The 15,694-nt window shown below is 46.0% G+C and overlaps 1 protein-coding gene across 2 annotated transcripts in view; it reads right to left on the minus strand.

Moving 5' to 3' along the window:
* Positions 1-15,286, minus strand: part of SH3BP1 (SH3 domain binding protein 1) — a 36,680-nt gene extending 21,394 nt beyond the window's left edge. The window contains exons 1-6 of one of the 2 annotated variants that reach the window (XM_044679715.1): positions 15,225-15,286; positions 12,436-12,478; positions 11,440-11,544; positions 8,696-8,772; positions 8,361-8,472; positions 462-538 (exon numbers count right to left, since the gene is read on the minus strand). In XM_044679715.1, coding sequence (XP_044535650.1) covers positions 462-538; positions 8,361-8,472; positions 8,696-8,772; positions 11,440-11,544; positions 12,436-12,478; positions 15,225-15,286 — 476 coding nt within the window. Of the gene's footprint in view, positions 1-461; positions 929-8,360; positions 8,473-8,695; positions 8,773-11,439; positions 11,545-12,435; positions 12,479-15,224 lie in introns of those variants that run through there. The other variant, XM_044679716.1, reaches the window with a different exon arrangement.
* Between the last annotated feature and the right edge of the window lie 408 nt (positions 15,287-15,694).

The following is a 15,694-nucleotide window of genomic DNA, read 5'->3' on the forward strand; positions in this document are numbered from 1 at the left end:
GGAAGGAAGGAAGGAAGGAAGGAAGGAAGGAAGGAAGGAAGAAAGAAAGGAGGGAGGGAGGGAGGGAAGGAAGGAAGAAGGAAGGGAGAGAGGGAGGAACGAAGGAAAGAAAGGAAGAAATTTATGTATATATGCACATAGCTAACCATGCATCCACACATTATACACATGGGTACATGTGTGCAGGGAAGGCTGTACACACACTGTTAAAATGCTTTGCCCTTTGACTAGAAGGTAACCCTACTGCTATCAGAAGAAGAGATCCTTGGTGTTGGATGGGTGGCCTCCCCATGACTCTTCCAGTCAGAGGGTGGGGTGTTGAGATGACCAGGGTAAGATCAAGGGTATGGCCTGTGGCTGGGAAATAGAGCAAAGTGAGCTGGGAGAGGGGGCCTTGCTCTGATCCCAAAGCCTGGAATAGATCATCTTGTTTTGTTTAAGTACAAATTCCACTCACTCACCTGCATTTCAAGGCATTCCAGTCTAATACCAATTTCTGAAGGGTTTTTTTGTGCTTGAGAATGGATGGGAGCTCCTCCTGGTAGGTCAGACAAAAGGTATACATAGTCAGAGTCAGGGTGGGGAAGTAGCTTTTGGACCAAACCTTCAGCTGTTTTTCACAAAGGAGGAAACTTGGGACCAGAGAAGGTAAGTGATTTTCCCAAAGACACATAGAAAGGAAGTGATGGGGTCAGGATTTGAACACTGGCCTTATGATTCCCTGCTTCCTAGGCAATGGCAACTTTACTAAAATTATTTTTATCTCAATTTGTTTCTTTGCTAATTCTTTGGGGTTTTCTAAGTTATTCAGTTATCAGAAAACACAGAATTTTGTCTTCATCTTGCTAATGTTTATGCCTTTGATTTTTCTTTTTTTAAAAGTATTGACTTCTTTTGGTTTTTTGTTTTTGTTGTTTTTGTTTTTTTTTTAAACCCTTAACTTCTGTGTATTGACTTATAGGTGGAAGAGTGGTAAGGGTGGGCAATGGGGGTCAAGTGATTTGCCCAGGGTCACACAGCTGGGAAGTGTCTGAGGCCGGATTTGAACCTAGGACCTCCCGTCTCTAGGCCTGGCTCTCAATCCACTGAGCTACCCAGATGCCCCGACTTCTTTTGTTTTTAAATCACTCTGATTTCTGAATATAGGAGATATGAAATTGCCTCACCCTTCCCTTACCCATTGAGTTGTAGCAAAGAGTAAAAAAGAGAAAAATAGTTGAACAAAACCAACCAACATGTCAACCAAGTCAGACTGTATGTATGTGTGTATGTATATCCAGGCCCACATTTCCTGTCCCTTCAAAGACGGGAGAGAAATGCTCTACTTCATCTCTTCTTTGGGATCAAGCTGGGTCATTATAGTTACACAATGTTCATTTTGGGCCCTTTTTTTCTCCTTCACTTTACATCATTTTGGTCATTGCACCTGTTGTTTTCAGAGGTCCACTTATTCACTCTCCCTATATCAGTTCATATAAATCTGGCTCCTCTGAATTCTTCATGCCCATCATTTCCTATGGCATGGCAGTATTTCATTATATTTGAGTGTCCCAGTTTGTTCAGAGATCCTTCAGTTGAGAGGAAAAGAAGAATCTCCTTGGTTTCTAATTCCTTTCTACTACAAAAAGTAATGTTATAAATATTTTAGGCTAATGCAGACAAAGCCTTACTACATCATTGATCTTCTGAGTGTATTACCTAAATGTGCTTTCTGGATCAAAGTGCTAAGAGGTTTACAAAGAGCTTTATAAATATTCTCATTTGATCTTCATAGCTATCCTAAGAGATAGGTGCTATTATTACCCCCATTTCACAAATGAGGAAACTAAGATAGACAGAGGTTAAGTGACTTGTCTAGGGTCACCTAGCTAGTAAGTGTCTGAGGCTCGATTTGAACTCCGGTCTTTCTGATTCCAGGTCTAGCACTCTGCCCAATGTACCATCCAAACACTTTTCTAAGATCAGTAACACATTTGTTTATTTGAATTAGCTTAAAGTTCTAATAATGGTGTAGTAGCATTGTCTTCCACAAGGGGGCTTGTTAAAATTGATTTGTGCCCTGTACCTACATGTCCTTACAAGATGACCTGCGTGACCACATGAAAAACATTTGTGATTGCCATTGTTGTTGTTGTTATATCTAGACCTACTCTGAGACCTCTGAGTTTGCAAAGCGAGGTTTATTTCTTCAACCTCTTTTTGCTTCTTGGCCTCCTTTAGTTGTCTTTTCAACTCAGCTATCATAGAGTCCTTATCACTATCAGTAGGTTTAGATGGTTTAATGTCCTTAGAATCATGCACATAAAAAGCTGTCTGTCTCATGTCTTCAATAGATAGTTGTTCCCATTTTGGACAATGCAGACGAAAGTATGTTTGGATAGGGACAGCACAACCCTTCACAAACTGCCTCCTTACATGCTAGACTGTGTCTTCAAATTGAACATCATGAAACCTGAGTGTCGTTTCTGCAGCTTCCAGGAATTGGTCAAGGTATAAACTAGGATGTTCATCTACCCCTTGAGTGAGCTTCTCAAATTTAGACCATCTATTAGGACATCTGGCATGCAACCTCATCGCTTCTATCAAATCGTCCTGACAGCGGAGCAGATAGTTCATGTTTGCTGGAGAACTAAGCTCTAAGACTCTGTATTTAGTTGGCCACAAAGTAAGGTTGGGATTTGTCCTGGTTTCTGAAATAAATTTATATTTTTCACTTGGAGAATAAAATTCGGTCAAAAGAAATTCCATGTCTTTGAACAATGCATTACAAAGTTTGCAAGCTCTTTTTAATTATTTTATATTTTTGTGTGGATCAATTTGGAACTTGGGAAATCTCCTCCTGAGGATCTCTAAATCATTTCCTGTGAAAGGTTTGTACACCTTCACATGCAAAATCCCAGTGTCATTTTGATAAACTGTCCCATCACAAACAGGTAGAACAGTTACTGCAGTTTCAGCCCCTTTTTCATTGTTCCCAGCCACATCATTGCTCCCTTCCTTGGCTTTATCTGAATTTTCTTTAGTTGGTTCCTTATGCTGACTATTAATTGCCTCCTGCTGCATGATTGTCTTTGCATCTAGATCTTGATCTTTGCAGCTGCCAGCTTTCTATGAATTTCAACTAGTTCATTAATTTGTTCATTTAAGGCTGAAATAATCTGTTGGGTATTAGTAGGAGTTCCTTGGAGAAGACTTATGATCTTTCTAATTGCTGAAATTCCATGACAGAGTGCCACTATCATCGCACCTACTGTAGGCAGGTATGATATTACTTCTGCCATGGTTATAGCAAACCATTTATAGTTATCATATAATTCAACCAAACCCAGTAAATAATTTGGAATAATAATAAACCAAAGTCTGAATGCACCCTCCCATACCGTGTAAAACATTATTGAACTACTAAGGAAGATGAAAATCAACCTCAGAATTTCAATTTCAATGTTGTCCTATTAGGAGATTGTTCAAACTCCACTGGCTATGCCAAAAACTATTAGGGTCATTGAGGAACTTAATTGTTAATTGTTAAGAAAGTTAAAGATGTAATTGTTAAGAAAGTTGTAATGTAATTGTTAAGAAAGTTAAAGCAGAAAGCCCCAGATGACAAAGGAGCTTTAAACCTTCCTTAGGTATAAATAGGAAATCAGATAACACAACTAAACATCCTGTAGAATCCCCTCAACCTATCACAGTGTATTTCTTCAGGAATACTCCTGGCAATAATTGATGTTCATATAATGATAACTAAGTCAATAATATCAGAATAACATTGATAATTCACTAATGCATCTGACTAATGATATTACTGATGGTAGTTAAGCTCAACTTCTGGGAGTAAGACTGGATCCTCCTCTGACCCTTCAACTTACCTTAGAACTTCCTTGAGGCTGACCTGTTGCCAAGTCAACCAAAAAAAGGTCAGTAGCTGAATTGACTTTTATAAACAAAACTTTTACTGGTGTTAATCAAAACAACAAGGGAAACTGATAGAAGGGAAGAGGGTTTTTAGGAATCCCTAAATGAAGTTTGATCTTAGTTCTAAGTACTAAATCTAACAGCTCCAGAATGTTGATAGCTGAACTAACCAGGCCCACTGGCCCAGGCAGGCCACTGGTTGATCTGGCCTCCTTTAGTGGACACTGCTTGCCTATAGACAAATTAGATGGTAGCTTGATTGAAGATAAATAGATGAATAGATACTCGGCTGCTGACCCAGGGCTGACCAGCACTGGGCCAGACGATGACATATAGTTGGTTGAAATATATTATTGTTCTCCAAGAGATTGTTGGGTTTGTCAAAGAGTTGTTATTGGTCAGCCAAGATAGATAAGCCTATGCACAATCCTCCTGCCTCCACCCTGGATCCCTGGCTCCAAAATGAGTCTCTGGGTCCAGTCTCTGCCTCCCTTATAGGGAACAGCCCAACTGACAATTGGTCTCATGCTCCAAGATGGCATCAGGAATCTCCCAAGATTCCAAGTGTCCAACTGCAAACCCTGCCCACAGGCATGGCTTCTTGCAAATCCTTGCAAAACTTAACTTACAGCCTTCTAATATGGATTATTCCTATCTTTGCCCATTTCCTGGATGGGGGTGAGACAGCAGTTATTTTAATTTGCATTTCTCCTATTAGTGATTTCAAGGAGTCCTTCATATGCTTTAGTAGGTGTATAGTCTTCCTTAGATGACATATCCTTTGGAGAATGGCTCCTAAGTCATATATTTTTATTCATTCTCTATATATATCTTAGATAGCAGACTCTTGACAGAGATTCAAAGGTTTGTTGTGCTTTTTTGTCTACCAATCAACAACTTTCCCTCTTAAGCTAGTCTCACTGATTTTGTTTCCTCAAAAGCTTTTCAATTCCATGTAATTAAAATGACATTTTTGTCTTTGGTGATCATGTCTTTCCCCTGAGCCATAACTGTGAAAGATCCCTGATCTGGCTCTGCTCCAGCTGTTTTCTAGGATGATCTTTGATATTCAGGTCATTTTTAGCTTATTTTTATTTTTATTTATTTATTTTTTAAGCCTGTCTTAGAATCAATACTTGTGTATTGGTTCCAAGGCAGAAGAATAGTGAGGGTTAGGTAATGGGGCCAAGTGACTTGCCCAGAGTCACACAGTTAGGAAGTGTCTGAGGCCACATTTGAACCCAGGACATCCTGTCTCTGGGCCTGTCTCTCAAACCACTGATCTACCTAGTCCCCATTATTTATTTGTTTTTTTAAAACACTTACCTTCTGTCTTAGAATTAAGTATCAGTTCCAAGGCAGATGGGCAGTAAGGACTAGGCAATGGGGGATAAGTGACTTGCCCAGAGTCACCTGGCTAGGAAGTGTCTTGAACCCAGGACCATCTTTCTCTAGGTCTGACTCTCTATCCACTGAGCCGTCTGACTGCTCCTTAGTTTGAGCTTATTGTGATACACAGTATAACACATAGTTTTAAACCCAGTTTCTGCCAGACTGCTTTCCAGTTTCCTGAATAAATAAAAGAGTCTTCCCTAAGTAATTTGTGCTCTTAGGTTTATTGTTGTTCAGTCATTTGGCCATGTCTACTTCTTTGGATGAATCAGAGTGTCCCCGGGGGTTTCTTGGCAAAGATATTGGAGTGATTTGGCATTACCTTTTCCATTGGAGGTCAGTTAAGTGACTTACCCAGAATCATACAGCCAGGAACCTGAGGTCAGATTTGAAGTCAGGTCTTCCTGACTCCAGACCCAGTATTCTATCCACTGAGCCATTTAGTGATATCTAGTGAAGGTTCTTAGGTTTAGGGAACATTAAGTTTTTGTTGTTGTTGTTGTTGTTGTTGTTGTTTAAACCCTTAACTTCTGTGTATTGTCTCATAGGTGGAAGATTGGTAAGAGTGGGCAATGGGGGTCAAGTGACTTGCCCAGGGTCACACAGCTGGGAAGTGTCTGAGGCCGGATTTGAACCTAGGACCTCCCGTCTCTAGGCCTGACTCTCAATCCACTGAGCTACCCAGCTGCCCCCGGGAACATTAAGTTTTAAAATTTCAGTTGTTTCTGGTTCTTTCTTATTTGCAAGTCTGTTCCTCTGATCTGCTTCTCTATTTTTTAACCAGGATCAAATTGTTTTTATGCAGTTTCTCTTTTTTACTGCTATTACTAATATTTCTAGAAATATGTTAAACAATAGTAGAGAAAAAAAGCATCCTTGCTTTATACTTGTATATTTACTGGTAAATCTTCAAGTATTTTCCCATGACCCATTAGGAGAGCTTTGGGTTTTAGATATCCAGTTTTAAGTATAATTAAAATGTCTCTTCTGTACCTGTAGGGTTGTCTTTTTTAGCACTGAACTTTATCAAAAGCTTTTTCAGCATCTATTTATAGAATCATTTGGTTTGAGGGTTTTGGCTTTTAATAGGCTTAACGTGCATATACTGTCAGTCTCATCTAATTTGCTTGTCGTTTTTACTAAACCGTTCAAAAGGAATTTCTTGTTTATTCTTTGATACAAGAAATGACTTCCTGGGTAGGGAAGGAGAAAAGATAATAAAAAATGAAGGCAATTAATTAACTAATTAATTATAAAATTAATGCAAGCAGGATAAGACAAAAATTGATTGGGGAGAAAAATCTTTGCATCAGATATCTCCATCAAAGACCTGAGATTGAAGATGGGATAGTGAATTAATAGAAATAAGTGAGACCAAGAACAATTCTCCAGGGGATAAATAGTTAAGGGACATGGGCAAACATTTACCAAAAGAAGAAACATAGACTTGTAACACCTACATAGTTGCTAATAATAGGAGAAATACAAATAAAAAAAACCTGAGGTGTCTCCTCACAGCCATCCAATGACTAAAGATGGAGATGTTGTAGGGAAATGAGCACATGAATGAATTGTTGGTAGAAATGTGAATTAGTCTAGCCATCCTGAAAAACAATTTGGGATTATATAAAGAAAGTAACTAACATGTTACTTTGGTACAGAGATTATATACTGTTTGTCATATACTACGAAGAGGTCCAAAAAAAACCATATGCCAGAATATTTATAGCAGAACTTTTTGTGCAACAAAGAATTGGAAACAAAGTAGAATCCTACCATTTAGAGAAGGAACAAACAATTTATGACACTGAAATGTAATGCAATATTATTGCAAGAATGGATGAAACATGATGACTGCAAAGAGGCATAGGAAGATTTGTATGAGCTGATACAAAGCACAGTCATCAGAACCAGGAAAACATATAAGAAGAACCACAATGTTGCAAGTGGAAAAAATATCAAAACAATTGAAATCAGAAGGTTTGAAAGTAGGCAACCAAGTGTGGCCCCAAAGAGGAGCTATGAGAATGCACCTCCCCTTCTTCTTTGCAGAAGTAGGGGACAACAGGTATGGGACATGATACATAATGTTGCACTCGGTTGATACATTGATTAGTTTTTGCTCAAACTGTTGTTTTCCTATTTTTTTCTTTGCTAATTGGCTCATATTTTTAGAGCTGGAGGGACCTTGGAAGTCATCACATTCAACCTTTCCATTTTACAGATGAGGAATCTGAGGCCCCAGAGAGATGAAGTGATTTGCTCAGGTTGGCTCTCTGGGATACAGAAGAGATATAGTGGGAAGTGAAGGTTATGGAAAAACAAAAGACATCAATAAAAATTTTAAAGTAGGGGGCAGCTGGGTCCTGGGTTCAAATCTGACCTCAGACACATCCCAACTGTGTGACCCTGGGCAAGTCACTTGACCCCCATTGCCTATCTTTACCACTCTTCTGCCTTGGAGCCAATACACAGTGTTGACTCCAAGACGGAAGGTAAGGGTTAAAAAAAATTTTTTTTAAGTACTATTTAAGTGAGAATTATTGTAATAGTTATTTTTAATTCAGGTGTTGTACTTAGCAAAGAATTCATCACCCAAGGGCCAAAACCCCTAGTACTTGGCTAGGCAAATGCTCAGATGACAGTCTGGTCCCTTCTCAAAGTCCTTCTAGGTTGTTAGAACTTGTTTGGTCTCAGACATTTCCTAGCTGTGTGACCCTGGGTAAGTCTTTTAACCCTGTTTGCCTCAGATTCCTCATCTGTAAAATGACCTGGAGAAGGAAATGGAAAACAACTCCAGTATCTTTGCTAAGAAAATCCCAAATGGGGTCAGGAAGGGTCAGACATGACTAAAACAACTAAACACCAATAGAAGGACTTGTCAGAGTTGTATTCTGTTGGCAGAACCTTCTAGAGCCAGGGTGATCTCTAGGCTACCATGAGGCATGGAAGTACTTTGGTGGGTCTTACTATTATAATGCATGTAAAACCTTTAGTTTAAAAAACCTGACTGCTTTGTTGGCTGTTAAGATGATGAGGACAACAGTGATTACCTCACTTAGCCGGTTGAGGGGCTGGAGGACATCCCGCTCCAGGGCCATCTCAAATTCTGCCAAGACTCGAGCTAGCTGACTCTGGATGGAGCAGCTAATCTCTAGTGCCTTCCTGTGGGGACCAAGAGACCCCAGTGAGACCAAGACAACTAACTTCCCTCCTCTCGGGCATCCCCCTCCAGTCCTAGCCCTGATCCTCTGCCCCACCAGGGTAGGAAAAACACGTGAACCCCAGCCCTAGTCCCCCTCTTCACATCTGTACCCCAGCCTGTCCAGGGAAGAAGCGCCTCCAGCTTCAGGAATTCTATGAACTGATCCCTCCCCAGCTCACTCACCCCATGCTAGAATCAGGATCCAACTCTTTGATGCTCTCAGCCATAGTGTGAGACAGGGCCATGAGTGGCAACTTCTTCTGCAAAGAAAAAAGGGAGAGGTGAGAGATTGTGGTCTGGTCCCTTCTTCCCTTCAAGGGTCCAGCAATCCACAACTGGGAGGGACTCCAGAAGCCAACAGTCCAATTCTCCTCATTTTACAAGTGAGCAAACTGAGGCCCAGTGAAGTAGACTGACTTGTCCAAGGTCATATGGATGTTGAGTATAAGAGTAGGAATTTGAACCCAAGTCCTTTGGGGTTAATGCTCTTTCTGCTGTACCTGCCTCCTGAGACAGAAGGATCTAGTACTAGGCCCTGCCCTCCTAGAAGTCCCCCTCTAGGTAGAGAACAGGATGTATGTGAAAAAGACACCAAAACACATATGCTAGAAGTGCATCTACTTGGCACTGAATAATCCCCTTTTATTTTTCCAGTGCTGCCTGCTTTCCAAAGTAATTCTGTAGCCTTCTGTCCTTCTGCTACACCTTAGAGGGAGGCAGAGAGGGAACTGAAGGCCAAGTCCTTAGCAGGTTTAGCCTCGGAAGGAAAGGCCAGGGCAAGGGACAGATATGACAGCTCTTTTCAAGGAGCTGAAGGGTGGTCACAGGAAGAGGGCTCAGGCTTGTTCTGCTCAGCCCCAGAGAGCAGGGCCAGGAGCAAGGGGGAAGGCCAGTTGCTGGGAAAGTCAGATTTGGGCTCCATATAAGGAAAAAAAAAATCCCCAGCAACCAGTGCTGACAAAGTAGAATTAGCTGCCTCAGGGGGCAGCGAGTTATTCTCCATCCCTCTGGTCATCAGGCAGAGGCTGAGTGACCCACTCTAGAGGATCTTGGAGTAGATGACTCCTAAGGTCCCTTCCAACTCTGATACTGTTATTATAATCCCCATTTTGCAGGTAAAAAGCCTGAGGGTCAGAGAGGCCAAGTAGTTTGCCTGAGAGTGTCCAGCGACTCAGTGAGAAGCAGGTCTCCTGATTTTTCTACCAGACCAGCATATAAAAAGGTGGAGGGAGGCTGGCAGGGCATGCTGGGTGGGAGGCAAGCTGGGATGACAGGATCTGGGCAAGACTAGACGGGAAATCCTCAGCCATCTTTTGTTTAGGCAAACCCAGAACAGAAATGATCCTGAAAACATTCTGTAACATCTTGTAAACATTTGGGGCTGAGGTTTATTTGTTTGCTCTTTGGCTTTTCTTTCTTTCCAGGCTCAGCCCAGAGTCTGGTCCAGAGTGGGTGCTTCCTAAACGCTTGCTAACACCACATGAGCAGTCTCTCCTCTCCAATCCATCGACCAGACAGCTGCCCTACTGATTTTCCTAAAGCCCAGGGCTTGCCATGTTATTCTCAAGAGAAAGCCTGCAGTGGCCCCCTCTTGCCCTGCATTTGACATTTCTAGCCCTGCTCGGTCTGGTTCTGGTCTACTTTTCAGAGCCAGTCCACAAGTTCTCACCTCTGGGCACTCTACTTTCCAGCCAAACTGACTTTTTTGCTGACCCTCAGCTTCCATTTCCCTCCTTTGCACCTATGCTCAGGCTGGGCCACACACCCGAAGTGCCCTCTCTTCTTACCTCCACCTCTACCAATCCAGGGCTTCCCCCAAAGCTCAGCTGGGGCAAGACCTCCAAAAGGAAGTCTTTGGGAATCCCATATTCCCTTGTATCTACTCTGGGGATACTTTGTATTGACTCTTCTTTTCTTTTTAAAACCATTTCTTCTGTCTTAGAACTGACACTAAGTAACTGATACTAAGAACAATAGGGACTAGGCAATTAGGGTTAAGTGACTTGTCCAAGCTCCCTCAGCGAGGCAATATTTGAGGTCAAATTTGAACCTGGAACTGCCTGTCTCCAGGCCTGGAGCACTATCCACTGAGCTACCTAGCTGTACCCATCCTGACTTTCTGTGTGCCCTAGAACATGAGCATTGGACCTGAAGAGCCCTTGCCTCTCAGCCTGATCATCCTGCGCAGGGTCTGGAAAGGACTCAGCCCCCTCCTTTTATAGACAAGGAAACTGAAGCCTGAGGAGTAAAAGCTCCCTGTGGGCAGGGCTGCTTCTCACCTCTAACCCAACAACACTGTACAGCGCCTGACACTTAGCACTCTGCCAGAGTGTGGGAGGGGGCCACGAGCAACTGAAGAAAGGACAGGTGAGAGGCTGTGGTCTGGTCCCTTCCACAGATCTATCCTAGGCACTTATCCTGGGCTGGGAGAGACTCCAAAGGCCAACTCATCCAACCCCCCTTTATTTTACAGTTGAAGAAACTGAGGCTCAAGGAAGGAGACTTTGTCTTAGATCAAATAGATGTTAACTGTAATTTGTTGAATATTTTTGAAGAAACCCAATGAAGTGTGATGGAGCAGGGGAAGACAAGGGACTCAATTCTTACTCTAGAACCAAAAAGTAGTAAAGGGATGGAGGGTAAAAGGGGGGAGACAACCAAGGAAAGATGATAGGATCTGAAGTTAGAGAACTGAGTTCTAATTCTTCCTCCGATATGTCCTATCTGACCTTGAGCAAGGCACCCCTCCTTGGGCCTCAGTTTCTTCATCTGTAAAATGAAGGGGTTGAACTCCAAGGTCTCTTGTAGCTCTAGACCTAACATCCTATGACCTCCCTCTATCCTGGCTCCTGCCACCTATCAGCTCTGGAACCATCTCTTGCCCTCATCCCAACCCCAACCAAATAATGGGTCCCCTGGGCACTCACCACACGCTTTTCCATGTCTGCCCCACTCTGGCCCTGTAAGCAGGCCTGCAGCCTCTTGTGGACATTGTGAGCAGCCCGCTTGGCTGGCTCCAGTCTCTGTTCTACCTGAAGGGGCAAAGAAGAGCTCAGGGGCTGGGGTCTGTGTGCTCTGCTCACAATCCCTGTTAGATGGTGAGAAAGCTCCTGGAGGACTGGCTGTTGGCTCCTTTTGTATCCCCAGTGCCTGGCACATAGTAGGCATTTAATAGATTTTTTTTTAATGTTAAAAACCAACCTGGGGCAGCTGGATAGCTCAGTGGATTGAGATCCCGGCCTAGAGACGGGAGCTCCTGGGTCCAAATCTGGCCTTAGACATTTCCTAGCTGTGTGACCCTGGGTAAGTCACTTAACCCCCATGGCTTAGCCCTTACTACTCTTCTGCCTTGGAGCCAGTACACAGTATTGATTCTAAGAGGGAAGGTAAGGGCTTAAAAACAAAACAAAACAAAACAACCCAACCAACAAACCCTTACCTTCTGTCTTGGAAACAATCCTCTGTATTGGTTCCAAAGCAAAGAGCAGTAAGGGCTAGGCAATGAATGGGGTTAACCAGAGCACCCAGCTAGGAAGTATCTGAAGCCAGATTGGAACCCAAGACTTCCTGTCTCTAGGCCTGGCTCTCAACCCACTGAGCCCACCTCACTGCCCCCTTGGTAAATGTTCATTGATTGATTGGTCTCCCCTCCCCTCCTCATCCCTAAAGGGTCTCCTGCCACATCCTCAATCCTTGGCCACATCTTGGCTCCTTCTTCAAGGCCATTGCCCCTTCTTCCCTCCCCTCCGACCCACTCCAGGGACCCTATTTTCCCATGTTCCTTCAAAGGGAAATCCAGTCTAGAGTGTTGGGATGAGTCATCAGCACCCACTTGGCTACCTCTCTCCTTCCTCCCTCCCTCCGCCTTCCCAACTCCTGTACGGGCCTGCCTCCCATCACTCCGCTTGGGTCTGCATCCATACCTGGAGCAGGTCCTCACTCAGGAACTCAGCAGTCTCTTGGGCACTGTGGGAGACAGAGAGCGTGCTTGAGGGGGGGAGGTTGGAGGCCTCTACTCGACTTTCTTTCCTGCCTCCTGAGAACTCCATGACAGGCATATATCAGGGTGGTATAGGAGGTTTAGAGTTCGGAAGAACTAGATTCAGGTCTTGGCTCACACTAGCTGTGTGACCCAGGGCAAGTCACTGACCATCTCTGTGCCTTAGTTTCCTGTAATTGAGCAGTTGGCCTGGTTTACCTCGGAGGCCCTTGAAGCTCTAATTCTATGCTTCTATGCCAAGCCTGGAGTGGGGAGAGGGGGGTGAGGAGGCACTTCAGGGTAACTGAGCAGAGGATGGAGACAGCAGGAGCAGGAGCTGGTGTGTCCTTCCAGGAAGGATCCTCTCCTGCCAGATCCAGCTCCTGGTTACTGTCTCTCACCGATTCCTCCCCACACCCCTCCAGCCAGAGCACATTCCAGAGCAACTGGGAATCCAAAAGCCGGCTGCTTCCTTCTCCACCCAGAGCTGCACCTGGGAACATGGGGTAGGGCAGCAGGAAGAGCTTCTCAGAGGCCCCAGACAAGCCTGGGAGGGCTGCCATGACAGGGAGCAGCTGGAGTAGAGTCCTGAGTGGGAGGGAGCTGTCAGAGGGAGGGGATGGCGGGAAGAAGCCAGGTTCATGGGGCTTCCTTTCTGGGTATAAGAAAGTCGGCATGCTAACAAGTGAATAGTAAGAGCATTGCATTTGTCACCAAGGAGCTGGGTTTGAATGTTGTCTCTGTGCTCTTGGCCAATCCACCCTCTGACTCAATTGCCCGATCTGCAAAATGAATTCTCCAGTTCTTTCCACCTCTCTATGCCCCCAGAATGTTTTTTTAAACCTGTACCTTCTGTCTTAGAATCAATGCTGTGTCTTGGTTCCCAGGCAGAAGATGGTAAGGACTTGCCCAGGTTCACACAGCTAGGAAGTAGCTGAGGCCAGATTTGAACTCAGGACCTCCTGTCTCTAGCCCTGGTTCTCAATCTACCTAGCTGCTCCTACTTCTATAATCTTAAATCGTTTCTTCTTTCAGGCCTCAATTTCCCCCTCTGTAAAATGAGTGGCATTGAACTAGATGGCCTCTAGAATCTCTTCCAACTATGATCCTAAGTCACTTCCCTTCTAAGTCTCAGTTTCCCCCTCAGTAGAAAAAAAATGATAGACCTAGATAGCCTCTAAGGTCCCTCTCCGCTCAAAATTTGGATTCTTTTCCTCTTTTCTCCTTACTTCACCCTCACCACCCCCAGGTTCTCCAACATAGCCTATAATGCAGAATTCTAGAATGCCGGATGACTGGAACCCTCTGATCTGAAGGATGAGGAAACTAAGGTCCAGAGAGAAGTGACTTGGCCAACGACTAGCACAGGCAGGATTCCAACCCTGGTGTTCTGGTTCCCAGTCCAGCATTTTGGTTCTCCAACATGAGAGGGAACTCTAGATCCCATGAGGGGATGAGGAGGGGGTACAGGGAGGAGATGGCTGGGGAGGCAAGGCCAGGCCATCTGGTTTTGGTTTTTGGAAGGCAGATGTTTAGACACTTGGGCTTGGGAACAGGGCTGGCTTTTTACCTGACCCTGGGAAAAGCAAAGCAGAATTCAGAGAAGGGCTGAAATCCCGAGGGGGCGGGGACAGGGAGAGGAGTCAGGCAAAGCCAGGACGGGACAGGCAGGCCGGGGGGCTCTTTCTCCCCCACCTGAGAAGGCCCCCCTGGAGCCATTCTCTCCTAGGAGCCTGGGTCCGGGCCAGACCCTCCTCCCCTGGGCTCTCCGAGGCCTCTCAGGGTCCAGAGAGGGTCCTGAAGTTAGAGTTCGTAACCCGGTGCAGACTGGGTAACAGGCTGGGGTGGATGGGCGAAACTAGCTCCAGGGTCCCTGGCCTCGAGCCTCCCCTTCGAGCAGTCCAGGGCTAGCCCCTCCCCAGCCTCTACCGAAGCCCGGAGGGGCTGGGAGATCTCTGCCGGGAGCAGTTCCTAATTTGCCGAGTTCCACCCTAAACGAGGGGAGGGGACCGAGCTAGGTGAAGTCGCCTCTGGGCTCCAAGTTCGGGCATTTGGGTTCTAAGTCCCTCTCCTGTTCGGGCGTCTCTCTTCGGAGGCTCCTTCCGACCCTGCTGCCCCCCTTTCTAGGGCTCCAGGCTCAGATGTTTCTTTTGCCAGGGCCCCTCGGACCTCGGACGGCTCCCTCCCAAGCTGGACGTCGTAAAGCCCCAGGCGGCTCGGCCTCCGGGCTCCCAGCCCCTGCTCTGAGGCTCGCTCGCTCAGCCCCTCCTCCACGGGCCGTTACCCCTCTTCCCGGCCAGCCGGACCCCCTCCCCAACGGCTTAGGGGGATGGGCAGAGGCCTCCTAACTCCTCCTGTGGTTGGAAGGAGCGGGCTGGGGTGCAGTGGGGGGAGTGAGAGGCGGCGGCGGCTCTGGGCTACCTCACCTCACAAGACTTCCCTTCCCAGGAGGCCCTCTTCAGAGGGGACCGGGAGGGGGAGGGGACGGGGAAAGAGAAAGCAAAGTAAAGGGAAGAGGCTCTGAGGCAGGTTTGGGCTTGGGGGGTGCAGGCGGGCTCGGGGGCACTGGAGCCTCAGCCCGAATTCTGCACCCCAACACACACACAGAGGCAGCCACACACACAAAACACAGCCACACACACACAGAGGCAGCCACACACACAAAACACAGCCACACACACACAGCCACACTCACACAGACACACACACACCCCCAGCCCAGGCTTCCCTCACCGTCCCGAGCTGCCAGTCTGGGACAACTGCAGCCGCATGCGATTGAGCTGCCTCTTCATCATCTTGGAGGGCTGGGGCGGGCGGCCGGAGGGTTAGACACAGCTCATGGGAGGCTGCCTGGCCAGTCAGACGGGCGGAGAGGAAGGCAGTCTCTCTCCTCTTCCTGGCCCAGCCTCTCCTCTTCTCTCAGGCTGCCTCTCTCCCTCCCCTCCTGGTCCTTCTTCTCCTCCTCTTCCTCCTCCCCTTGGCCCTCCCTCCTCCCCCAGCGCAGGTCACCACCCTCCTCTGCTAGCTAACTGTGCACCCCAGGTCTGGCCCTGGGTCCTTCTGTCCGCCTGTCCGTGCACCTCTGAGTGCCCCTAGCTGTTCTGTCCCCACCTGCCAGGAGCATAAAAACTCCCCGGCTCCACCTGAAAGTGGGAAATGAGGGGACAAGCCCACACGGGGCCCGGGCCTGCTTCTGACCCCGC

This window comes from Gracilinanus agilis, chromosome 5 (genome assembly GCF_016433145.1).
Source record: "Gracilinanus agilis isolate LMUSP501 chromosome 5, AgileGrace, whole genome shotgun sequence".
NCBI lineage: Eukaryota > Metazoa > Chordata > Mammalia > Didelphimorphia > Didelphidae > Gracilinanus > Gracilinanus agilis.